Source organism: Chanos chanos, chromosome 3 (assembly GCF_902362185.1).
Source record: "Chanos chanos chromosome 3, fChaCha1.1, whole genome shotgun sequence".
Classification (NCBI taxonomy): Eukaryota; Metazoa; Chordata; class Actinopteri; order Gonorynchiformes; family Chanidae; genus Chanos; species Chanos chanos.
In genome coordinates, this window is record NC_044497.1 from 24,138,536 (window position 1) to 24,164,240 (window position 25,705).

A 25,705-nucleotide genomic window follows, 5' to 3' on the forward strand; every position below is an offset into this window, starting at 1 on the left:
AGACGGGTCCAGCTGAAGGTGTAGTTCGTAGCATGAGCCAAACACACGCATTTAATGAGTAGACACATGCAGCTGCACAGCTTGTATGTTATTAATGAATGTTATCAGTGTAATTGGAGTAAAGACCGTAAACATTTCCCCTTGACTGGTATTGATGTGGTGTGCAGTGAATCTTATGCCTGTCTGATAGGAGTATATGCCTTCATTCACACATATGCCTGTTCATTTGCATTTGGTATGAAATGTGTGAGGTCTGTACCAATGCGCTGTTAACTTCAGGAGTAGGGCTGTGTAATAAGTTCACTTTAAAATATTAACATAAGAAATTATGGAAAAATATCAAATTTAGATATTTAGGATAAAATGGGTCAGCAATATTCAGGAGACTAAGTTTAACTGAATAATTGTTGGTTGCTAACTATTAGATGCTTGTAAACTTGAGGACATTTAAGAAAGTAATATAAAGAAGCTTAAAAGAAAACCACAAGGGTTCATTGATATAAAGAGGAAGTTCATCTGGTTTCACTTTAAGACCCTCTAACATACTCACCTGGGATTTAGTCCCTACTTATCTCTCACATCCATTGTTTGGACAATTAAATGTCAGAAATGACCAGATTGTATACACCCACACTTCCCACGGTTGAAATAGACCTTGTAGTGAAATTTTCTGTGGGATTATCGTAATAAATTATTTCAGTAGCTCAGTATTCACTGGCATTTTTATGACGAAATCCAGTGCACATATGTAATATTTTCTTTTTTTTGATACTGTCATGCCAGATCACATTCTGTCTCTTTCTTTATTTTCCCTCATGGAGATCAATGGAAAAAGACCCTGCAACCCTGTATGTGTGAATATGAACTGAGAATTGAGAAAGACTTACTCCTTAGCATTGTCTGTTGTCCAATAACAGCTTAACTATGCATGTGTTGTGTGCACTGGTTATGTAAGTCACTTTAGATAAAAGCAAGCACCAACTGAATAAATGTAAACATAAAGACGAAGAGAGGTAAAAAACTGGATTACGTACAACACAAAAGAACTTATGTGAAGTACATAAAACTGGATTACATCCAACATGAAAGAATTTATGTGAAGTACATAAAACTGGATTACGTACAACACGAAAGAACTTATGTGAAGTACATAAAACTGGATTACGTACAACAAGAAAGAACTTATGTGAAGTATATTGGGTCACCTTGGGGAAAAAAAGCATTCTATCTGAAAAAAAAGACCCAATGTATTTGAAGCATGTCTGAGGCACAAGGGCGTGAATGTTAGAAAGGTTTGAAATAAACACACAGTAGCTCTAATATCAGCTTTATTGCTTATGGCTGTAAGTACAACTTCTCAATTATCAGTAACATAAAACATCGCACTATTCTACATACAACTTCAGCACTGCAAACATTTTAAAGTCTAAACCAAAAGGAACATTAGCTTTGATAATATAAATGTTTTATACAAAATCTTATAAAATGATTGAAACAACAAATATTGTTTCATGTGTCCTTTTTGGCAAACAATGAAATAGTCTTATAATAACAAAGGCAAAGCGATTTGTCTACATCTTGCTGGTTCTGGCCATTCATGTATTACTAAGGCCAACAATTAAATGACAACAACAATAAAAGAAAAAATGCAAGAAAACAACTGATTCAGTTCATAAAAAATAATCCTGCTCTTGGTCTCTGACCATCCAAGACTAAAAGGGCTTTACAAACATTTTTAACATACTCAAACACACAGGCTGTTGTATTTCTACAACATGGATATACACTCAGGGTATTGGTGTAAAATCGAGCCCAAATTAGCACAAAGGGAAAATAACGCTTCAGGATTACCTTTTTACCTTTATTTAGTCAGTTAAGATAAAGCTTTTCTTTGATAATGTTTTCATAAACTACTGTGATATTCAATAATCCTGAAATCAGTACACAAATGTATGCATAGAGACAGTGAATTAGTCTCACCGTAAAAGAAGGAATTTGATATTAAATCCAGCATCACTGTGAATACAAACATATTCCGACCAGGATTACGCTAATGATGTACAAAGAACTGACACCTTTGTTTCTCTGACAGTTATATAGAATAAAACAGTTCTCCCAAAGGAAAAAGGAGGACCAGTTCAGTAATATATATTGAAAAAATAATTTATCTATTTGGCCAATTTAACTTAGTTTGTGAAACCATATGAAATATTGACACAGACAATACAACACCAAATGACAAGATAATAATGTGTTTTAACTTTTTAGATTTTAATTTTAAATTTGTTTTAAAATAAAGCCACTCTTTATAATACACGTGTTTATGATACGTTTGCTAACACTGCAGGACAAACATCTAAAAACTACTGGATGTAATAAATGGAATATGTATACTATAACATAAGACACAAAGACTTGAAAAATAAACTCCTTTTAAGTGCAAGTTTTGAGTAACTACTGCTTTTTTTCAAAACATCGTACACTCCTCCCCCCACCCCAAAAATATTAGCTCTTAATAGACTAAATGCCAATGAACACAGAAAGGGTTGCAGATAATATTTGAAAAATACAGATGTTATAGGTATACAATACTAAATGATGCATAATTCAGAACAGGTTTCAAAAGGCACTCTTCCAGAACCACAGTGTAGTGCAATGCATTAGAGGATCTGACAAAAACACAAAACAGAATAGAACAGAATATATAGAGTGTAAATATACATATATGTGAGTGGGCACAGATAGGCACATTCCAAACACAGGAGATGCACTTACCATTATCCTGGTTTTTGTTAAGGCTTTGGAAAAACAGACACACACACAGACACACACACACTCACACAGACACGTGCAGGCAAGCAGAGGCACAAATGCTGGTAACTGCATGATTACTTACAGAAAACAACTGAATTTTAGGCTCTTTGGTTTTCATGATTAGCTGTATTTGTCAAGGCCACTCTAAAATGTACAGAAACATTGCATAGAGTAACATTATAATGATGATCAAAAAAAGAAATATTTACATGAGGAATGATTCACATGGGCAAGAAACATATAATCAACTGAATTTATGTACTTCTTTTCATATCTGCTGCTAATTAAATAAACAGCCTACAGCCTCTTCTGAAGGTTAAAAATAAAACAAAAACAAAAACAAAAACTATATTTGACATTTTTGTTACATAATGGTAAAGTGGACACTCACTGAGTTCCATCCGAGATGATTCAAACAAACCAAAGCAAAAAAAAAAAAAATACAAACCATTCTTCTATTATTGTTCTCAAAATGCAAACCATTCTTGTTGGTCGTTCACATTTCAAAGCTTTTATGTATCATAAATGTTGCACAAAACTCTCAGTTGGTTTGGCTAACCTATTAAAGTGTTCTGCGTGTATGTGACCATTCTTAATGGTTACACATGGTAAATGGTAAAAAAAAAAAAAAAAAGCTTTCTGCAATTTTCTCACATAAGGAGTAATGTGCTTTGAACAAGAGAATGGTGCATTCTAATCAAAGATGACAAAAGCTCTAGGACAGACCTTGCTTGTTTTGATGGGTAGGCACCAACATAGATTTGGCTGGATGTCCACTAGCCATTGATTTAAAGAGGATTCAAAACTTCTTTAGCTTTTAATCAACAAAAGCTGAAGTCAAATTTGACAAAAAAGGAAAACGTGTACTTTTCCAAACAAAATGGCTTAATAAGCTACTATAACATAAGCACAGTGACAAATATGAAAACTGTTGACATTTTACAGTCAGTCAGTGTTGATAAAATTACCATTATGTCTTTGGTAAAACTGCAAGGACTTATTGCTCCACATATGGGTAAAAACAGTTGGGCTTCCCTCCACGTGGCTGCAGGAGAAACTTGAGACAGAAGAGCAGAAGCCTGGCAGTGAGTTCACTATTGTTCATAGCAAGGAAAACATCAAAACTGCTGACTCCATCTGTGGCTGTAGCTACAAGACGGAAAGAGACATTGAGAGAGAGAGAGAGAGAGGGAGCGAGAGAAGGAGATGCTCCAGATGTCCAGCACACTTCCAGGTCAAGGGTTTTTCTCTAGGTCTGATTCCTGCCATGGACTCCCGTCAGGTCTTTCCTTATGATCTCATTCACTAGGGAAAAAAAGGCAGAGAGAAAGAGAGAGAGAGAGAGAGAGAGAGAGAGAGGGAGGGAGCGAGAGAGAGACAGAGAGAGAGAGAGAGAGAGAGTATGGTGAGAACTTGACAGGGATGATGAACTCAATTTTCAGAGGACTTCTGACAGGCTGAAGATCAAAGACAAGCAGGCTCAGTTTATGTGTGTCCTTCTCCATACAGACTTCATCTGAGTTCTGTGTGACAACAGTAAACCTCACTCCCTTGGTAAGTGGCCAAGAGTTCAACACATGATGATTTCCATTAAATGCCACGGAGTAAGAGGAGTTCTCCTCATAAGAACTGATAATGTTCCTTAGGTGCAAGTCCAAATCCCAGATTCATGGAATTACCAAATGGAAAAAAATAACTGCCCCAAACTGACAGGAAGTGACATAGGAGCCACACCTACTACCAAGCTTCCTAAATCCAGTATTAAACTAGCACTGCCTTAAACTAAGCATGGCCTCCATGTACTGACTGTCTTTATTACTAACCACACACACCATCACTGCCCTAACTCCACAGCAGCTTCTGACAGCTGCTTCTTCATCATAATAACCAGGCTCAGTGAGAATTTGTTTTTCATGTCTTGTTTCAAGTATCAAATCAACATGATGGTGATGATTCCATCAAAAGATTCTTGGTTTTGGAAATATTTATGTTGATTGGAGTCTGAATTTCCAAATATTCAACCAAAAGCTACTTGCTGTTTGTATTAACTGTTCTTTGTGAACTTTTCTCCCACATTCTATCAATGGATTAACACAACATGACTAAAGCAGTGGAGAAAAGCCTGAAGACATAGGGACAGGCTTAGCTGCTCTAACAGGAAGAGACCACTAGGGGGAGGTGTTACATGGCTCTCTGAGCTGCCTGCCTGTGAGCGTATGCTAGGCAGAGGCTTGGCTTCAGCCGTCACTTCCTGTTGCCCCTCCTACACTGCTGTTTAGAAGGGGACTCAATGGAAATTTTTACAACTTTCTCACTCTAAGAATAGCAGCAAGGTGTGTGGGACCGTTTAAATAATGACAAACACGTGGATAGACACACACACACACACACACACACACACACGCGCGTGCAAACACACACACACTCAAAGACACGCGGATGCAGGCATGCATGCATATAACACACACACACACGCATGCACATACACACACACACACACACACACACATTTCAAATTCAAAATACAGACACTGTGACCTTATCAAACAAGGAGCTATGGTCCTACATGACTTAACAACCACACATGGGCTATCTGAATTGTACTTGAATAAACTGTTGAAGTACAGAGATTAACTGAATACTGTACATTGTCATAATATATATACATATATACGTGTGTGTGTGTGTACATATATATACATATTACATATTTACAGCTGCATGCTATATGTAACCATATCTATGCAGTTAATTATTTTTAGATCTTGAATAACTCATTTAAATTACTTTAAATTTAACAGAAGCACAAGCACACACAAGTGGAGGAAAGGAGGACATGAAAAGAAGAAGTAAGAATAGATGATTCCACCACATCAGACAAACAATGTTCAGTCCCATATACTGCAAATGAAGAGGAAATCACATGAGTTAAACGAAAAGAAAAAGAAAAGAAAAAAAACTGTGCTCCTGAAAAGAGCACTGCTTCAAAACTTAGTTTTCTTTCTCAGTTATGATCAGTGGGGAAATTCAAAAATTACACACACGCGCACACATGTACACACACGCGCGCGCGCGCGCACACACACAAACACACACGCACAGACAGACACACACACACACACACATACATACACGCACATGCATGAGCTGGAGCCACGGCAAGCTGCCACTGACTTGTGCTTCACTGTCACAAAAGGCCTGGAGTAAGAGGCAAAGAATTCCCAGCATGTTGAGTATGTGGTCTGTCCAGCTAGGTCACATCCCTCGTCAGTTCAGCCCGGCTTTATCAGCGCTGCACAGCTCCAGAGTCCAGCGCCACCGACACACAATCACTCAGCACCTTGGGCATGGGTCTGACCCCTCTGACCTCAGGCAGGGTGGGCCAGCCTTGAGACATACCAGACACTCTGGGCATCAACTCACTTCTCCCAGCTTACCAAAATAAAGCACAGGGTTTCTATGGAGGCCACGAAATATTTACACCAGTGAATTAGATGCATTCACGTAACTTACTGATTCAGAGATTTTAGTACCTGATGAATGTTTAGTGATCAATTTGTTTCTGTAAACAGAAAACAAATTTAGATTGTTTTTCTAAAGCCTGACCTAACCTTCTCCAGTAATTTTGCCATAATTTAATAAAATAATAAATATACAGTAAAAAGGTTTGTATATGAGGACCTGATATGAGTCAAAAACTGAAACAAGGCAAAATCTTTTTTTTACAAACTTATTAACAATTAAAGGAAAAATGCAAAAGGACGTATCTGAAAAATGGTTTATGTTATGGTGTGTTGGTTGCTTCACACTGTCATAGCCAAGAACATGTGACCATCATAAAATAATACTGTAAGGAAAAATCAGCACCCTGCTCTTATAAGCTGTTCACCTTCCATTCATCTCACAGACAGACAGATCTGCTCACAACACTAAACTTTGCATTTGGTTGTCAATGCTCTAGAGTAAATGAAGAGTAATCATCACGGTGACAAGATCTACCTAACTATTCTCACATAGCAGAGCCAGTACACATGGGTCATACAGTGGTTGGTAGTTACCTTAATGACTGTTCTCAGAGCGCACATCTTATGTATGACTACATATGTAACTGCTCCTTATTACAACATGTGGCAAAAGAAGAGTCATAAACGTGAATCATTATGAAATTTTTCACCTATGTGTCATTTCAAGTCTGGGCATTGGGTAATTGGCAGGGTGCAGAGCAGCTAAACTGAATGTCATTGCAGAAATACACGTCTTTCAGAAATCACCTGACCACGCTGAAAAAAGAGCAATTTCTCTCTCAGATTTCTGCAGTAACAACCCCAAGTAAGAAAATTAAGTATCCAAAAGCTAGGAAAAGGATAACCTGTTGCCCAGTTATACAGCATCAGTGAGTGATGCCTACCATCTGTCTTTTTCATACTTAACCAACCAAAACTATGACAGAGACATAAAACTCAGCCCATTTCAACACCACGGATGCTTTATACAAAGAGTCAAACCCGTGCTGGTGTCAAAATGTCCAGATTAAATGTTTGCGTTGGTGGCTGAAGGAATTCCCTCTGACACCTGATGGCTGAAAGGAAGCTTTCATCTGGTCATAACGGTGGCTGTGGGTTTTTTCCTACAGGAGTAAACAGGCTGAAAAAAAGAGAAAGTGCTGAGAGAGGCCCAGATCTGTGCAGAGCCAGTACAGTGAGGCTATATGGACAGGGATGAAGGCTTGGCATTAGTCTGAGACCAGAGGCCAGCTAAGGGAGGACGCAGACTGGAACATGTAATAACTGAGTGTTTGTCTCTGACTGTGTGTTTGCAGAGCAAAGGTGAGGAGAGAGAGAGTACGAGAGCTGAGTCAATCCACGCTGGTGTGGATGTATATGTGTGTGCGTGCACATGCGTGTGTGTGTACGTGTGTGTGTGTGTACGTATGTACGTCCGTATGTGTGTGTGTGTGTGTGTGTGTGTGTAGATGTCTGTGTGTATATGTGTATGTGTGTGTGTTTATGTATGTGTGTGGTGGAGGTTTTCAACTGGCCAAGAGAGATGAGGAAAGCCACAGAGAGGTAGCAGAGACACAGACAAAAGAGAAAGTAAGCCACAGGCCTGGCCACCACACGTTCCTCCAAAGTGACAATGAAAGTTACAAACACAGAAACCATCACAAATATTCACACAGCTCACCTCTGCGCACCAGCTTAAACAAAACGCTTTTGCACCACAACACATGTCATTTATGCAAGTGTTATTTCTTTAGTATGCAAAATTTATGTAGTACAACATCTAACATATGACCCATATCACCTTAAACAAACATACACATTTTACACATTTTACCTCTGAGCTCTGACTTATAAATACACTCTCACAACACTCCCATGAGTCTCTGGGCTCAACTTGAGTCTGGAAAGACCCCTTAATCTGAGTTTATCAGGTCACACCGGGTTTCTCACCTAACAGCTACAGTCAGGTCTAGAGTACAGGAGGGGCGAAAACCACTCTCTAAAGACAGAGAAAGACTGAAGATCTGCAACTATGGTTTACAAGCAAGCAGCACAGAGCTGATATCCCTCATAGCTTTTCTGTAAAGTGATATCAATGAGGTGAGTGTGCTAAGTCAGCTTGGTGTAATGCAGAGAACTGATCATAACGAAGTAAATACCACCTCCACACTCTTTACAGGAAACACCAGTCTCAGTCACAGACCGCATGCAGCCTTGTGCCCCTGGTCCAACAAGCCATGATCAAAATGTAAAAAAAAAAAGAAAAGAAAAGATTGACAGAGCAGAATGACTCATCTGAGAAGAGTCTATCTGTCAATACGTGAGAGAAGATCAAACGGTTTGGTGTTTTGTGGGGGTGGAAGTCCACCTCGACTCCTCCGCAGCGAAAAACAAGTGGGACTTTCTGCAATCCTCTTTCTTCCTGTGCTTTGTGACTCGGGCCTCCCCTGCAAGTGTAACCACTTTCAGTAGAAATGTGTTGTTTTTGCATAAATCATATATACCAACTGTGTTCAGTAACTCTGAGCTTTTGTTGTTTCACCCTCTCACCTTGATAAAATTAAGCTAAAGTTGAATTACCCAAGTTACACCTGCTTCTCCTTAAAAAAGGAAAAAAAAAATGTTCATTTAACGAGGGATTTTCCCAATTAGCACCTTTATGATCTTTCCTGAACAGCGGTAAAAGTCTAACAGCACAGCCAGAATTGCTCAGACATGATGGGGGGATGGGGGGGGCAAAAATAAAAGATAAAACACTTTTGTCCTGTAATTTCCTAGTACCAATGTGGCAAACAGCTAGCCCGTTTCTGTTTACCCAAAGAAACCCTATTAGTCTGTACAAAAGAAATTCCATCTCTGCTCCCTCAGACTTCTTTTCCCCCTTTTTTTCGTGTTTCATTTTTTCCGACCGACACGGCCCTTTCCCTTTTCCTGCGGACTCCTGTCCCCAGTTGCTATCTCGCTGAGATCAGGACGGCTGCGGGGCTGTCTGGAGGGGCAGCTGCAAGTAGGGCTTCTGACTGCCAGATTGGCAGGAGCCGAGTATGTGGAAAAAAAGTCAATTCTCCAGCGGGTTCCCCCTTCAAAACTGAGGGGCGTAAGGCCAAGGGGAAGCCCTGGCCAACTATAACAAACAAAGAGGCTTTCCCCTGCTCTCCCAGCCTGCCCGTTCCACTGTTTGACAATGGTTACCATGGAACTTGTTTTTCACATCATAACAGTGTCAACATATCCAGGCAGTTGCTATATTTTTGTTTTTTTCACTCCTTTTTTTCCCTCAGGTGAAAAAAAAAATGTTTTCTGGTTTCTGGTGAGGACAAAGAACGCAGCCCCCCCAAGCAGAAGTATTGTATACCATCAAAAAAGCTAGGCCCTTTGGCCCCCACACAACTCTGTGGACTGTTCAAAGACATTGCTATCATTTAAGTAAATGATAAAAAACTAAATATCCAAATTTATCAATGTCAAACTCATTTTGTGCTTTTAAAACAAATTCCTGATATTTTGGATGAACTGTGCAGATTAGAAAAAAAACATGCATTTGATCTTGGTTTTTCATTTACTAAAAATAGTATAGCTGCAAGACACAAAACAGTTAGCCCTAACTCATCTTCTTATGTGACTCTTAACTCGGAGTAACGTAAGAGTCCTGTAACAACACGCTGGTTGACTGTTGCTCCTTAGCAGCATTTCTCCCATTTACCTCTTGTCAAAAACGCCCTGATGTCACATCCTGAGTCTATGGAGTATTTTGTGTGTATGTGTGAGAATAACAGAGGAGGAGAGAGAGAGAGAGAGACAGGGAACGAGAAAGAGAGAGAGAGAGAGAGACAGAGAGAGAGAGAGAGAGAGACAGGGAGCGAGAGAGAGAGAGAGAGAGAGAGAGAGAGAGAGACAGGGAGCGAGAGAGAGAGGGAGAGAGCGAGAGAGAGAGAGAGAGAGAGAGAGTGAGAGGGGAGATAATGACAACACAGAGATGGACAGATCTGGAAAGCACACTTCCTGCTATTGTTTCAGTGCACAGAAAAAGGTGTGACAGAGGCAAACTGTCGAAGGCATCATTTCCTGCGTCAGTCAGTCAGGAATGCCACTCTCTGACAGCCTGCCAAACTCTCACACTTCTCAAGGACACAGCTACAGAATGTATGGGAGGGGGGACGCCAATTTCTCTCCACTTTCACTGTATAGGGTTCCAGATCGGGATCATCTCAAGGCACAGATGTTTGATGTATGTCGAGATACATGGAGACAGCGTAAAATTTGAGACATGGGATTGCATGACACATTCTTAAAACAAACGCTGATGTCAGCACTTCAGAGACTGTGTCTGGATAAATACAAAAAACACCACAAAGAGACTCAAACATAAAAATTTTGTTGTGTTACATTTCACACACACATGACCAGACCTGAATAGACACTTTTAGAGAACATGACTGTTTGCAGGTATCAGCAGTGTGCTTAACGGCATGTATAAGAGTATGTGAAGACTGCATACCTAGTACAAATAAACAAACACTCACTCACCATCGTCCAGATAGGCCTGGTCAAGGTTCTCCTGTTTGATGGTGACTCGTCCTGGGACACTGCCTCTCTGTTCGTCTCCAGACGGGCACCTCTGGGTCTCGCCCTGCCCGGGCGGAGACTGGCACTTTGGCACTTTCTGGACGTAGGGCTGCTGCTGGATCACAGTGGGGTAGTGCTGAGAGTGGGATGGCGGGGCTGAAGTCGGGGAGCGGTTGCCTGACGCTGAGTTGCCCTGCTGGGCGTAGCTGTCGGAGAAGATGATGTGCTGGAGTTCGGGCGCTGGCTGGGAAGGAGGTTCTGCCCCTCGGAGCATGTGGTGGTTGTTGGGAGAGAACTGGATGATGGATGGGTGCTGACTGGAGGGATGCTGGACACCCAGAGCAGAAGTCTGGGCTGGGGAGCCCGTGTGGACCAACACTGAACGGTGGACATCGTGCATCATGTTGGCTCCTGTCTGGTGGTAGAGCGAAGGGCTACTGCCCAAGGTCTTGCCCCCGCGGGAGTAGACGATGGCTGGACTTTGCTGTTGGAAACGTGGGTCTGGGGGTGAAATCCCCAGGTGTGACACCAGACCACTCTCTGAGGTGATGATGGTGCGAGGCGTGTGGTGCTGGTAGGACTGAGGAGAGACACCCAGGATCTGAGACATGGCATAGGCCACCTGTCCTGACTCATAGTCATCAGCTGGCTCTGTTTTGATGGATGGAACTGTAAGAGGTAAAGGAAGAGAAGTAAAGAGCATGAGACTACTGTGGTAAGAGTAGCTGAAAGGTAAGGAGGAATGTGGACGTACCTGGCAGAGGAGTGTACGTGAAATGCTGAGGCTGACTTCGTTTTCTCTTGCCGTTGATGACGTAAAAGTTCACTTTCACTGAGTGGCAAATGGACGGATCCCGATAAGGTGGCACCTCGATGAAGAGCATGTTCTGTGGACGAAACATGGAAACATATGTGTGTTATTTGTGAAGTGTACGTGTGTGTGTGTGTGTGAGAGAGAGTGTGTGCATGTGTGCGTGTGATTGGAGTTTTATACTTGTGAATTTGCTGTTTTGGGTTATCCAGCCTGACAAGAATACTCACAGCCTGGCTTTTGTCTTTATCAACAGAGGCTTCCAACTCCCAAATCTGCTGCCCATCTATGGAGAGAGGAAGAACGAGAGAGAGAGAGAGAGAGAGAGAGAGAGAGAGAGAGCAAAAGAGAACCAATGGTTAAAAAAACACTTGTTCAACATTTAATGAAATTACTCTCAAACATTTCAAACAAGTATAATCAGCAAACCACAGCTGTGACAGTTATTGACAACTCTCAGGGCAGACAAGTTTCAGGGTGAGAGGGAGAGAGGAAGGGCAAGAGGAGATAATGGCAAAACCATGATGACAATCACGTCAATAAAGCAACTGTATGACAATAAAAATCACATGACCAAAAAACGAAAAAAGAAAAAAAACCCACAGGTTTACACAACACACCTATTTTTTTCCTAGCACTGTCAAGCATTGACCTTTTACAGAATGACAGTCTATGGAGTCACAAGTTCACAAGTCCAAGCCAGCCAATCAAATTCTCCAACAGGTACAGAGTGGGCGATGATTGTCAGATTTCATAATTGCACCGCTGAATGCTAGCCTCACGCCTCGCCTACTATTTGTCTGCCGTACAACAGAAACAATACCAGCCTGCAGAGCGTACCACTTCCTCAAAACACAACAGCCTCTGCTGGCTTTATGCTACAGCCCTTTACACTGCAGGCTACGTGGCTGGTACCTGAAGAGAACAGTCAGGGGCAACTGCACACTAGCAATGAAAACAAGACCAACCTGTTCATCACAGAGGACACCACTGACTGTGCACACAATAAAAACAAAGTCATATGGCACCTTTAGCAATGCATTGTCTTCAGAAAGAAATGTTAAGAAAAAAAAAAGAACAGAAGAAAGAAATGCTTTCCTGCACTCAGATGGCATTAATGGCCTGAAAGTTTAAAATGTGTTTCAGAGCCCATCAGTCAGCTGAGAGAAGACAGACAGAGATTGTTTTGCATTGTATAGGGAATTTGTTTGTTTGTTTGTTCGTTTGTTTGAATGTCTGCCTCTGACGGCACAAGCTGATATGGATAAATGAGGTCTCATATGATGATAGCTAAAAAAGAAGGATTAATAATGATCAGTTTTCCTATAAGAGGCAGTAATGATAATAGCTTAAAAAGAAGAAGGATTCATAATGATCAGTTTCCCTACAAGAGGTAGTAATGAGTTTCTCACACCAGAGCGATTCATATCTTTAAGTGACATTTAGGATGTCTTAAATTATCTATGCTGAAAAGACAATAAGTATATTTGTATCAGACAAATACATGAAATATCATTTCAATGGCCAATATAATGTGTTTTTAGTTAAAAGCAGATCTGGTAAAAAATAACAACATTAGAATACTAAAAGGTCAAACTGTAAAACTGCATTAGCAGTGAAGCTGTGAGAGAGTATGAAATCAGGAGAAGTGGCAGACCCAACATTCCAGGTGAATTGCTCATAATTCGATAATCGTTTTTACGTCCTTCTCGATGGCGTCTGGGAAACCCCTTGCAGGGTTGAAAATGAAGAACTTTCGGCTTAAATGAGTCAGCAGGAGAAAGGGGGGATTCCACACATGTTGCCAAGGCAACCTCAGAAACTGTTTTTTTTTTAACGATCAATTTATGCTCTATTCTCCTAAAGACAGGTGATTGGAGCTGCTTTCTTGACATTTATATTTGCCTGCGTTTTGTTCCAATGTTCCTCTGTCGGATGACTTTAGGGTTTTTTTCCCCTCTCTCTTATGATTACATATGGAGGGTTCTGAGGATTGAGGTCCAACTTGGCTAGGACTTTGGGATTACTCCACACAGCGACATCAGAGAGAGAGAGAGAGAGAGAGAGAGAGAGAGAGAGAGAGAGGGGAGGGGGTGTTCCAGTGAAACGCAGCTGTCTCCCATTCAGATGGATTTTGCTGTTCCAGAAACCTGTGTCAAGCAGGGTAACCCTCCAAAACAAAAGGCAATCCCTCTTTTTTTTCCTTTTTCTTTTTGAAACGTCATGACTGCATGATAAAATCATCGAGCAGGGAACCCCAGTAGAAAATCTGGTAGAGTGCCTGTTGAATCTGCCCCTGGTGGGACCACGTGGAAAGCTGACCTTGTGAAAAAGGAAAGTGGTTTCTCTGAGTCACAGCTATGTACTAAACCTTTTTACTATAGATCTGCATCCTGCACTCCCTCTGGTACCATGGACAACCATAAACAAAATCTAAACAAAACCAGATGTCAAAAACCATCTACATGATACACCTAAGAAAACTATTAAATTAACCTTTTTACAGGAAGACAAAACAAAACTTAAAAAAAACACTAGCCCACTATCCCAAACAAATTCACTGATGCACTTCACAGGATGTCAGCCCTCCCTGGAAATAAAAGGGACTCTTTTATGACAGTCAACAAAAAGGGCCATGAACCATCTGTTTGGAGTGAAGCACAACGCGCTAAAGAGCAAGCAGCCATGCTGAAGTCTAAGCTCTCCATCTGTCGCTCAGCCACCGTGCAGCTCATGCATGAATGACCACAGCGCTGTAAAAGCACCACAACACTGACGCCTACGTTTTCTCTGGCCCTGACGTTCACACCACAAAACCTCTACCTCTACTCACACAACAACCATAATCAGCATTGGCACTTTAAGCATGTCTTTCACTTCCCAGTGGAAAACATTCTGAAAATGATCAATTTGAAAACGTCTGAAGAGACGTCTATAGAATGTAAGGAGTGGACAGTGTGGTGCGTATAAATAAATAAGAGTGTAAAGACATTTTACAGGTAACTACACAGACATCAGAAGACACAGACATTAATCCCTAACAAACATTTAAATGCATCTTCTACTGCATTCAAATGCACCTCATAATCCAGTTGCAGGCATCAGAGGAGTCCTCAGAGATGCACATTTTTGAAACTACACGTGTATTATAACAGCATTTTGTATCTCTAGACACCATTTGCCACACAGATAACACTGTCTTGGGAGGGGTGCCACATTATGTGTGCCTGTTGCAAACGAATACTGCTCAGAGACCCAAACAAAGCAGTCCAATGATCCATACAGAAATAAAGATGACACGGCTTTGTATCAGAAATTTAAACTTCATGCAAATGTGGAGGCAGCAGATTAGGAAAGGTCACAATTCAGATAACAGCTGTGTGGCCTTTAGCATTCTTCTGTCATTCACATGGTTAGATATCTCAGCCCTATTCTGTTTCTTTATGGCTCTATGTGTGTGTGTGTGTGTGCGCGTGTGTATGTGTGCGCGCACACCCAGCCATTCACCACACACCACAAAAGCACCAGTGAAGCTGAAGCTCTGTGCCTTGCCTGAGTTTCTGTGGCCTGTTAAGATGAAATTCTGTGCGATAAGTCTCAGCATGCAGTCATATATGTGTAGCGTAATATCAGTGTGTTCCATCAGTTCAAGGCTGTGAGAATGCACTTCATTTACTGTGGGGGAAAAAAGGCGGTCTCTCTTGGTTGTGACACTCACCATGTGTCTTCTCAGTGAAGATGACCTTGGAGTCGGCACTGAAGTTCTGACCCGTGAGAATCATCTGCTGACCCCCCAGCACAGAACAGCACTCCATGTCCTGCTTCTCCACCATGGGCAGCTCATGCGCTGACCGCTGGGCTGTGGGGAGCAGAGAGTACAGTTTAACCCCCAGTTACAAACAGGGCCTGAAAAAGCTTCCACATAGAGTGATGAACTGTCTCACTGGTGAGCTGAAGCTTGTAAAGCAGTTATCACTTCCACCTGAGTGACACAAAACATCTGATCAGAGGTCATGCATGCTATAAACACAATGATATTATCCAGATTAATTTGGGATAATATAATCTGAGTATAAACCACACCTTAACCATAGCTGCACTTTTCATTAAATACATTACACTATAACCAAAATAACATGACACAGGAAACATTATCATGACAAACCAACAAAACCATGACTACCATAGACTTGTAATAAAACATGCCCAATTTAATAAACATGTTATTCCTACGTAATAAAGTCCAGTCATTTCATCATGCATCTATCGGTCATGGCATGGTTATGTGGCATGGTTATGTGCACATGTAGGAGTGGACAGTTGGTTGGAGAGGAACTTCTACACATGTACACAGCACAGAGAGCTAATCGTCCATTTATAATGACGTCATTCACACTGGCTTTGATAGAGCCACCCACAGGCCAATGAGAGGGCAGGGCCTCTCCCTGTGTTTCGTGATTACACAATGGAACATGGCATGAGTTCAAACAAGCCCGCTGACCTCTCACCATGAAGTAGTCACTGCTATATTTCCTGGACAGATAGAGGGATCATTGCGCCTTGAGGGGGAGAAGCCATGGGTAGCCTTCATGCTACACACAGTTTGTATTGATATACTATGACTTTGACAGGTACAATATTTAAAACTCTTTCCTATTCTTGAGAAACCTCCTCCTGGATAGTGCACTAGATGATGAAGATGAAGGGAGATCCATTGTGCTGTATACATGTCATAAATAGGCTGATTACATGACATTTCAACACTGACACTTTCAGCATTGAATGCTAACTTCTTTCCCCCCTTAACCTCAAGCTGCTGAAACAAACTTAAATGATTTGAGTTTCTCCTAAATGATATACTCCCAATGAACTGACAATTTGAGTGAGTGTGACGAAGTCCTGAGAGTTGGAGAGTACGAAGAGTTCTAATTTTTAATCGCAATTTTTATCATCTTTGTTTGTGTATCTAAGCAAAAATCCCCTTGTTCATTGATATAACAATAAAGGAGCTTTTCTTTCCTTATCATGTTATAGCTGAAATCCAATATCCGCTGCTGAGGCCAGCAGAGCTTAGACAAATGAGGGTAACCTTTGAACAGCAAACTGCAGCCCACTATAATCTTAAGTCAGTGGTGTCTATCTGAGCCTGGAGAGAATGCTAAATGCTAAATGCTAACGTTGGAGATAGCAGTGGCAGCTGTGGAGGCAGTGTAAACAGGAGTTCTGGCCTGTTCTGTGCAAGCCTTACACAGTCCTACAGGAGAGGCTGTGTCAATCCCTTCTTAGACACACTGCCTCAAAGCACAGGAGGAAATGAGAGCTGAGTGAGAGCTCAGTCTAACTGCATATTTTCACATAGCCTGAGCTGGAATGAGGTGAGAAAACCTACTGTTAGCAATAGAACAAGAGAGTTCTCAAAATTCAAATGTCTCACACACACACATACCCGCGCGCACGCACACGCACACACACACACACAATACATTCATATTTCAGTGTTCCTTTTTTTTTTTTTACCGTGTTCTCTGTAGTTGCTGCATCTGGTTCTTGTCAAATCAATAGAAAAATACAGTAAAGAGGAACCATACTAGACTCACACAGCTTCTTCTTCCTCAGTGACACAGGATAGTGCACATACTGACACTCTCACACACACACACACACACACACACACACACACTGACACTCACATGTAACAACACTGACAATACACTAACAATATGTGACAGCACACAATACGTGACAGCACTCACAATATACGACAACATTCACTATACGTGACAACACACAGTACGTGACAACACTCACAATTAGTGACTGGTGCTTCTCCATGCACTCTTAATCTACATCCATACAGACAGTATTGCTGTAGATTAAGAGCAGTGCATGGTGTCCACCCTGTTAAAATGCATGTGTTTCTGATGAGCTTGAGTCAGCCTTAACACAGGTGTTAGGAAGTTGCCTTCCACAGTCAATAGTCACATTAACCCCAAGTGAGTAAATGGAGACTGAAGTGAAACAGAAAAACCCAAAGTAAAACCTGGTACAATTTCCTTACTGTGTCCTCAGCTGTGTTTGTGTTATGTGTTGTGTTGTTTGTGTTATGAATGTACACAAGGTACTTCATTCTTTATGAAAAGTTTTTCTTAATAAAAACTCAGTGGTAAATTAGCATGTTAATTAAAGCAGCTTTGACTCACAGCACTCAATAGGATGAGAAGCCACTTGGAGAGAGACGGTTTGGCCTCCAGGCTGCGGTATGTGCACACGGAAAACAAGACGAACACGCGTGTTCTTCCGGCCAATGTCCGTTTCACCCTTCCTCAGCTCGATGTCAGCGTTCCGCAGCTTCAGGATCCCAGCGCAGTCAATTCTGTTCGACGGAAAACCATCCGTTTAAATGGAAGTCTAACCAAGACCATTCTATGCAAACTTCAGTGTTTTGGCTTCACTTAAAAAACTGTTTACCACTAATAAGGCATGACACTTGCCAAGACAGGGCATTTCATAAACAACTTAAACATACGCTTCACTGATTGAACCTCAGCAGTATAACTTCCCTGTTTTCATAGACAATTAATAGGCACATTTCAGTGTTGACAAAAACAATAGCCTAAAGCTGAAGAACAAACGGCATAGAAAAAAAGGATTGTGAAATAGATATGAAAAATAATCCAAAACAGCCCAGGCATATAAAGCCAGTATTTTGGGACTATGAGTTAATTCAGCACTGAACATTTCATATTTAAAGAAGCTATCTGAATCTGTGTAAAACAATATCTTCCTCACATTGCTTTCATGTTGTTCTTGGGCTCTAGGGGGATCTCAAGGATCTTGGTGCTGTTAATGATCCTCTCATAGCTGGTTGTGGTGACTGTTTTCCCGGTGATGCGGTGGACCTGGTAGAAAGCGTGAGGCTTGAGAATCCTTTCGTCTGCTGTGCCGATGAAGATCTGCAAACCCAATGGCTCCTTCCCTCTGTAGCCCCGCAGCTGCCAATCAGAATAGACAATCAGAACAAACCATTTCACAAAAAGTGTGTTTTGTGTAAGCTATATATACAGGATGTATATATATGTATATGTACATACAACAATGCAACTTTGAGAACTCTGTGGTTCCCATAACAGAGCGTAACATTCCATGGCTAATAGCATTGTGTGCCACTCTGTCTCACACGTTTCAGTGGTGGTGTTTATGATAGCACCACCAACTTCCGGACTGTTGACCAAAAAAAAAACAACAACAACAACAGACTAACAGACTTAGCATTTGAACTGAGTATGTCAGTATTTCACTGAGTACATATCTACCCAAAAAGAGGAAGATGTGTTTGCTACATTATCATCATGGGTTAGTGGCAAACCAGGTCTGGTTACTGTTATTTTTCTGCAATAGTCATTTTAAAAAATCCAAATGTAAAAACCAGGGATAAAGAAAAAACAAGTTCTACAGTGTGTTCAGCAGAAGTCTCAGGCTAGTTCAAAAATAGCTTTGAGGTGAGTAGTGTCCCTTTGATATAATATGAAGATTAGGATGTCAAATGTACAAACCGTCTGTAAGAACCAACTGTGCTTTCCCCAGAGTGAAGAGAGTCTTTTATTTCCAGTTTAGGAAACTGTATCCAGCCAAAACACAAGACCTTAGCCTTTTCACCATTCCCGTGTTGGGCTATTTGAGGGGAGATGCTGCTGGAAACATCAGGATCTCCAGTAACCTTGACTGGTAGCCAGTACGACAGAGTGATCCTAGAGGAGACAGGTGTTTTTTCTACTTATGTTGGCGTAGTCACTGAAAACCGTCTGTGGGATTCCCCACCAGTTACATGCTTGAGGACTCACCAAAAAAAAAAAAAAAGAAAAGAAAAGAAAAGAAAAAGGGCCCAGCACAAAAAAAAAGAGCTAACTAACAAAAAACATGTAAACCGTTAAATGTTGAGGGTGATAAATTTTGGTGACAAATGGTTTCCTTTACGTTTTCTACACACTGCTACACTGCATCTGACCAATTTAGACAGAGCACAGGAGGACACGAATCAGTACTGCAAAGTTGTGCAGCATCAGCGTCAAGCCATAGCACAGACTCTCTCCTGCTATAGCTGAACGGTTGGATTTTTCTCTCTCTGGATTAGTGCATGGCTTATGCTTGTGTTCTGATCCACATACTACACCCATCTGCACCAAAATCACAGGGAGCTAATTCTGTTTTTTTTTTTTTTTAAATTTAAACATGTTCCACAATTATTTGGTTATCTGTACAACTGCACACATTTTTCCCCACTATCTTCACCCTGCAGATAAAATATATTGTTAGATTTTCATGTTTGTGAAAGTTGTGTAAAATGCAGGACACACGTTTATTTTGTGTGTCCTCTCTCTTCCTCAGCATATATAATTCATGTGACTTTCTCTTTTTTTCTGTCTGTCTTTTCGTTTTTTGATCAAGCACAAAGGTGAACAGGCAGAATTTTCATATGCAAAGCATTAGCAGGTCTGTGAGAGTGTGGAAAACAGCCTGGCCTTGTCACTGTACCACCACCACAACTGTGAGCAAAAGCCTTTAGACTGATCACAAGAGGCATCCTGAATCAAACAAATGCAGGACATCTCTTATTTTGTTTCCCATTGAATAAAAAGAATGGAATCTATGAGACAATGCTAAATATGTTCTCTAAACAGACAAACAAAAATGTGACGGGTACTCTAAGCACTTTTCTCCACATAGAATACATTCGATACACTGATTTGATTTCAATTCATTGACTAAGCCGAAGCAAAAGTCAGACTTCTACTACAAGAGAGATTACATGGTTCCACTTCCACCAGAGTGGAGTGCTATTGACTCTCTTTGAGTTAATTTAACAGTCACAAATTTTCAGCACTGTCACAAATGTAGTGCCAGATATAAACACACTTATACACACTCATATAAACTCAGACGAAGAGATACTGACTGTGCATGTGTGCACACACACATGTGCACACACACGCGCGCACACACACACACACACACACACACACACACACACACACACACCAAGCAAATTAGTTGTGTGCTCAACAAAAGCCTCAAGACTGCATCGGAAGGAAGTGAGCAGAAACCACACAGCATAAAGAAGCAACTAAAATTAAACAAGGCTCCAAAAAGCACATGTGAAAACAGGGTGAAAGATGACAGTGCTGTCTGTTCTGACCTTATAGCTTGTTACCTCACAGATTCACCAAAAGCCAGGACCAGTTTTATCCCTCCACCATTTGAGTGTGTGTGATTGACTGACAAATGATAAGGCTAACCGCTTTGCCAGTTCACCTGTCAGTAAAGTTGTCCAAAGGTAAAACATTAAAGGTAGATGGGAGTGAAATATACACTCATGATTAATCACAAATGGATGGTGAGAGATATGCTGAGGAAAACTGAGAAATCATGTGACACAAAGTAGAACTCAAAATTATTTAATCACCACATCTGTACGCGTGATGAAAGCTAAAAGTGAGAAATCAAGGCCTCAGACATGTAATAATGTTGTGTTTTGCAGTAAGGCAGTCAGATTGAGATGTAAACGGGTGGTGTATTTAAGACTGCTTGGTTAACACAACTATCCAGACATCATTTGCCCAGAAAAGCAATGTCCTTCTTTAACTGTAAATGCCTCATGTTGTTAACTGCTATCCTGAGTTAGTTTTGTCGTTACCTACATTGCACTAACGACTGAGGCTGAGATAAGTGGAACTAATGACTGGTCCCAAATATGCTGCCGCTAGAAACAGAGAGTAACTGAGACAAAGCAGAGACAAATATAGGACAGGACTTAAGAAAGACAAAATGAATTGCTAGTGATGATAAATGAGAAAAAGATAACCTTGTAAAATATGTTTTTTTTAACAAAAATATCTAATTAACAAGAAAAAAACAGGGATTGGTCTCAAACACAGATTCACCAGTGCTTGCTCTTTATAAATGCAAGTGTCCAAACGCAGGTTGAGACAGAGAAATCTGTGGTACACAGAGCAAACAGAGTGGTTTCCATGTGCCATCTGAAAACCTGGTTGCCATGGCAATGAGCAGTGAGTCAGAACTGAGGTCAGAAAAGCAGGAGGAGAGGCAGAGGCAGGAGAGGGGAGTTCACTTGCTCCTCAACCATTTTCAACCCTGTGATAGGTTGCTCTGAGACTGACCAAAGCTAGGGCGAGCAAATGAAAAAGCAGCAAACAGTGGAAGTCAGCTGAAGACCAGGGCCATGTGTTTTAAAGTCAGGACTTGTAAGGCAGACTAACCAGATCACTTAAGAGAGTTTACAGCGAGACAGAAGAAAAGTAACAAGAGAGCTCTCAAATAAGACGTTGCTGTGGGAACGCAAAACATCAAGCCATAAACAACCTGAAGAGCAGTCTAGAAGACCTAAGCAGGGTAAAATTTGGAAGCCAAACAAAGAGTCATCAAACCGTACTAAACATCAGTCCTTTTGAAATGTGTAACTCAGATATGGTTACTGCACCAAACAAGTTGTTGTGCAAATAACATTTGATTCCTGAAGAATCACTGTTCATGAACACCAGACTTCGTGTCAGATTCATTCTTACTAGGATCTGAGCAGTGTCAGCATTTCCTTCTCAGAAACTGGCAGTTTCAGCACACAGCTGCCTCGGACCATGGCAAGCCAAGACACATTTTACCAAAAACAACATGTCCGTAACTGACAAGAACGTATGGTGTGTTCTAAACCTCGGTAACATGTGAAGTCTTTGAGAGACTGCACGAAGTCTTTGAGAGAGCATCTCAGGTTGGAAGAGTCTTAAAGGAGCAGGGTTGGGGCTACAGAACAACGTTCTGAAGTGCTGAAAGAGAAATATGCCTAGCTACTGTATTTCCATAAATCTCACCTCAGGCTACATCATCTCACACTGCATAATGACTAGGAAATATCATCACACGCGAATCCTGTCAGACAGACAAGCTTTCCCGCAAGTTCCCAAAGAGAGAGAAAGAAAGAAAGAAAGACAGAAAAAGATAAATACCTGGATGACAGGGTGTCCCCCAGCTACAGCCTTGACGGCCCCGCGGCTCCCCTCTGTCTCGTAGTGGGCTCGATGGTGAGGCTTGGGCTGGACCTCAATGTGAAGCTCATACTGGTCTGTGCGACTGGGGAGAGGCCATTCCAGTGGGGGCAGGGACGTCACAGGGATGCTGCAGACAAAGAGAATGCTAATCATACTCATTTGATTTAAGTGTGTTTCTTTGCTCAAAACGAAGAAAAAAGGTTTAGTCAAGGGTTCCATTAAACCACAATACTTTTTATTGGTCTCAAGTCTCTAAAATTTTAATATGAATTATTTTGGAGCCTTGGATTGATCTGCAGTGTAGTAACATTATTAAAGAAGGATCCTCTATTGCACAGTCTGAGAGATGTCTTGAAGTGATATGGATGGGATTTGAACTACAGTATCACCATTGCTTTGAGATGAGTAGAAGTGTAACATGAGACGACAGCCAAGAGATAAACTTTTTCAGTCACATTCAAGAGCTTAGTGTTCAGATGTAAAATAGACTGGATATGAAATCAAGGTCTAAACAATTATGGGACTCTAAAGCAGCAAAGCCATTTCAATCAGAAACATATGTTTACATTTTAATTCTGAGGAAGAAAAAAAAATCTTTTCCTAATTCAAGATGAATCTGTGGTTTTGGTTGCATAATACTGCCAAAGGTTTTTTTTTGTTTGTTTTGGGTTTTTTTTTTAGCTTTCCTTTTCTTCTGCTGATGTGGGTAGTAACAGAAAAAGAAGTTGAAATGTGCATTCACCTGCAGATTCCAGACACAAGCTGTTTGGACCAGATTTGAGGGATAACAAAATAAGGCTCAGGAGTTGGTTTGCCCTTAACATCCTGTTCACAGGACACAAGATAGCTCTCTGCATGGCTCTCTGGGTAAATGGCATAAGACGCCTGATTCGTCTTGACAATCTTGGTGGGCACGGAGCTGGCCTGGGCGCCGCTGTACCCATTCATGACCTGTGCCAAGCTGTTTGAGCCGTATTGGTTGCCTGGATGTTGATGGGGATCATGTCCGCCGTGTGGAGACGGACTGCGAGAACGGGCTCCAGCAACAAGGTTGGGGTTCCGGTACATTTCGTAAGTACGCTTCCCCTGGGGGGAGGTCGACCGCGAGCCAGGCCTGGGCGATGGAGAGCGCTGCCCGAGACAACCGTCCTCTGCCAGGCTGGTACGAGGCGACGTGCCCGGGCTGGTTCTGGGCGAGCCCGTGTGGATGCCCTGAAGACGGGGGCACAGCTCACCCGCTGCCTGCCCGCTGCTGGGGGACACGCAGGGCGATGCCCAGGGTGAGTAGTTCTCCGAGTGCCAGCTGGTGGAGGAATTACTGCTGGCAGGGCTCAGGCACTGGGGTTCACGGTAGGCCAGTGGGTCCAGGCCAGGGACGGTCAGCGTTGGCCTGGGGCTGGTGTTTAAGAGCTGGTTTTGCAGTGAGTCACGCCCATGGTTGTACAGCTCTCTGGAGGGCGTGATCTCGATCCTGGGGCTCAACGCTTGGCTGCTAGGTCTCAGGTTCTCTAGGTAGTTCTTGGGCTCCAGCTGCTCATAACCCGCAAGCGTGTCAACGTTGCCTTCAGCGTAGGAGGGACTGGAGGACTTGATGCCGTAAGTGGAGGGCTCCTCCAGTGTATAAGGAAGGTTGGTGGACGGGCTGAGTGCTTTGTGTGAGGTGAGATCTGACTCATCTACCCAGGTGAAAAGGGGCAAAAGAAGGGAAAAGGTCAAAAGATCTGGTCATGTAGGAACTGCAGGAATGTATATATACAACACTAAACTGTAAACTTCTTCAAGGAGAAAGGAGTCTTTCTTTTGTCTGTCGTCTTAAATCTAAACATATCTGTAAGTTGCAACTTTAGACACTTATTTTAAATGTGTTACTTTTATTTGAATGTAAAAAAATACGGCTGTGAGAAAAAAAGAGTAAGAAATTGCACATATCAATACAATGATACTTTATCCCCCTGTAACATCAAGAATACCCCCCCAACCCCCAAACGGATTAATATGAGAACAACTTATAACACACAATAATAGGAAGACCATTTCATCATCCAACTGTGGAAGTCATCAAGAGAATAGACTCAACATTGTCATATTGTACAACAGATTGACGGACAGTTGAATTGATTGGCAAACTGACCCCAACTCAGATTGGATTAACATTTGATCAAGTCGGGGGCAATTTTACAGTCACGTATTTTATTGCCTCAACCCCATCAGTCAAAAAGTTTATTGCCTATTTGATTCCAGGAGTACATTATGCGCTACATGACAGTAAACGTGACCCAACTGATAAAAAGGTTTGGATTCAATCTCGTTCAAATAAAAAGGACGACTGAGCTTAATGACCAAAAGGACAAACCTTGATCTCCTCCAGGAAAGTCGGCGGGGGGCGGTTCATACTCAAACAGGTAAGCAAACTCTAATTCCTCGGCCAGCCCTAACGCTGCAGAGTCTTTATCTTCGTAGAAAGCGGTCATCTGTCTGGTGTTAATACGTTTTCACTACAGTTTTAATAACAATGATTCATAAAAAGTATCCCGAGGTAGCAGAGGTATATCACCCCCGTCATTAACGAAATGACAAGACACACGCGGCACAAAAATCGAGGCGCTCCCGGCACAAGTTGGTGTCAATCTGTGAGACAGCGCCTGCAACATCAAACGGCGCTCGAACTGACGTATACCACGATTGTTGCTTCCTGCTTCAACACAACCGCATGTCGATAAGGCGTGTCTGTTTTCATATGATAACAAGTCATGATAATTAATCTAGGCCTACGCGTGAAAAGCCTGACAGCACGCGCCTCCTGCTGAAAACTCTTGGAGTGGCAGCATCTGGAAGGACTAAGTGATGCTGAGAATTCGCTTTTTTGGCATAAGGATGTCACCTGTATTTCTCGCGGCACTCTCTTCAGCTGTGTCGTTAACTTCTGCTGCCCCCGAGTGTTCGACAGAAAACAC

The 25,705-nt window shown here is 41.7% G+C and overlaps 1 protein-coding gene across 1 annotated transcript; it reads right to left on the bottom strand.

Moving 5' to 3' along the window:
* Positions 1 to 4,063: 4,063 nt before the first annotated feature.
* nfatc2a (nuclear factor of activated T cells 2a) lies at positions 4,064 to 25,222 on the bottom strand. The gene is made up of 10 exons (XM_030768696.1): positions 25,105 to 25,222; positions 23,494 to 24,427; positions 22,710 to 22,878; positions 18,484 to 18,686; positions 17,895 to 18,067; positions 15,413 to 15,553; positions 11,925 to 11,980; positions 11,638 to 11,770; positions 10,845 to 11,552; positions 4,064 to 4,119 (listed from the first exon to the last, which is right to left on the bottom strand). Exons 1-10 carry the CDS (start codon positions 25,220 to 25,222, stop codon positions 4,064 to 4,066), a joined length of 2,691 nt encoding a protein of 896 aa, XP_030624556.1.
* Positions 25,223 to 25,705: the final 483 nt, after the last annotated feature.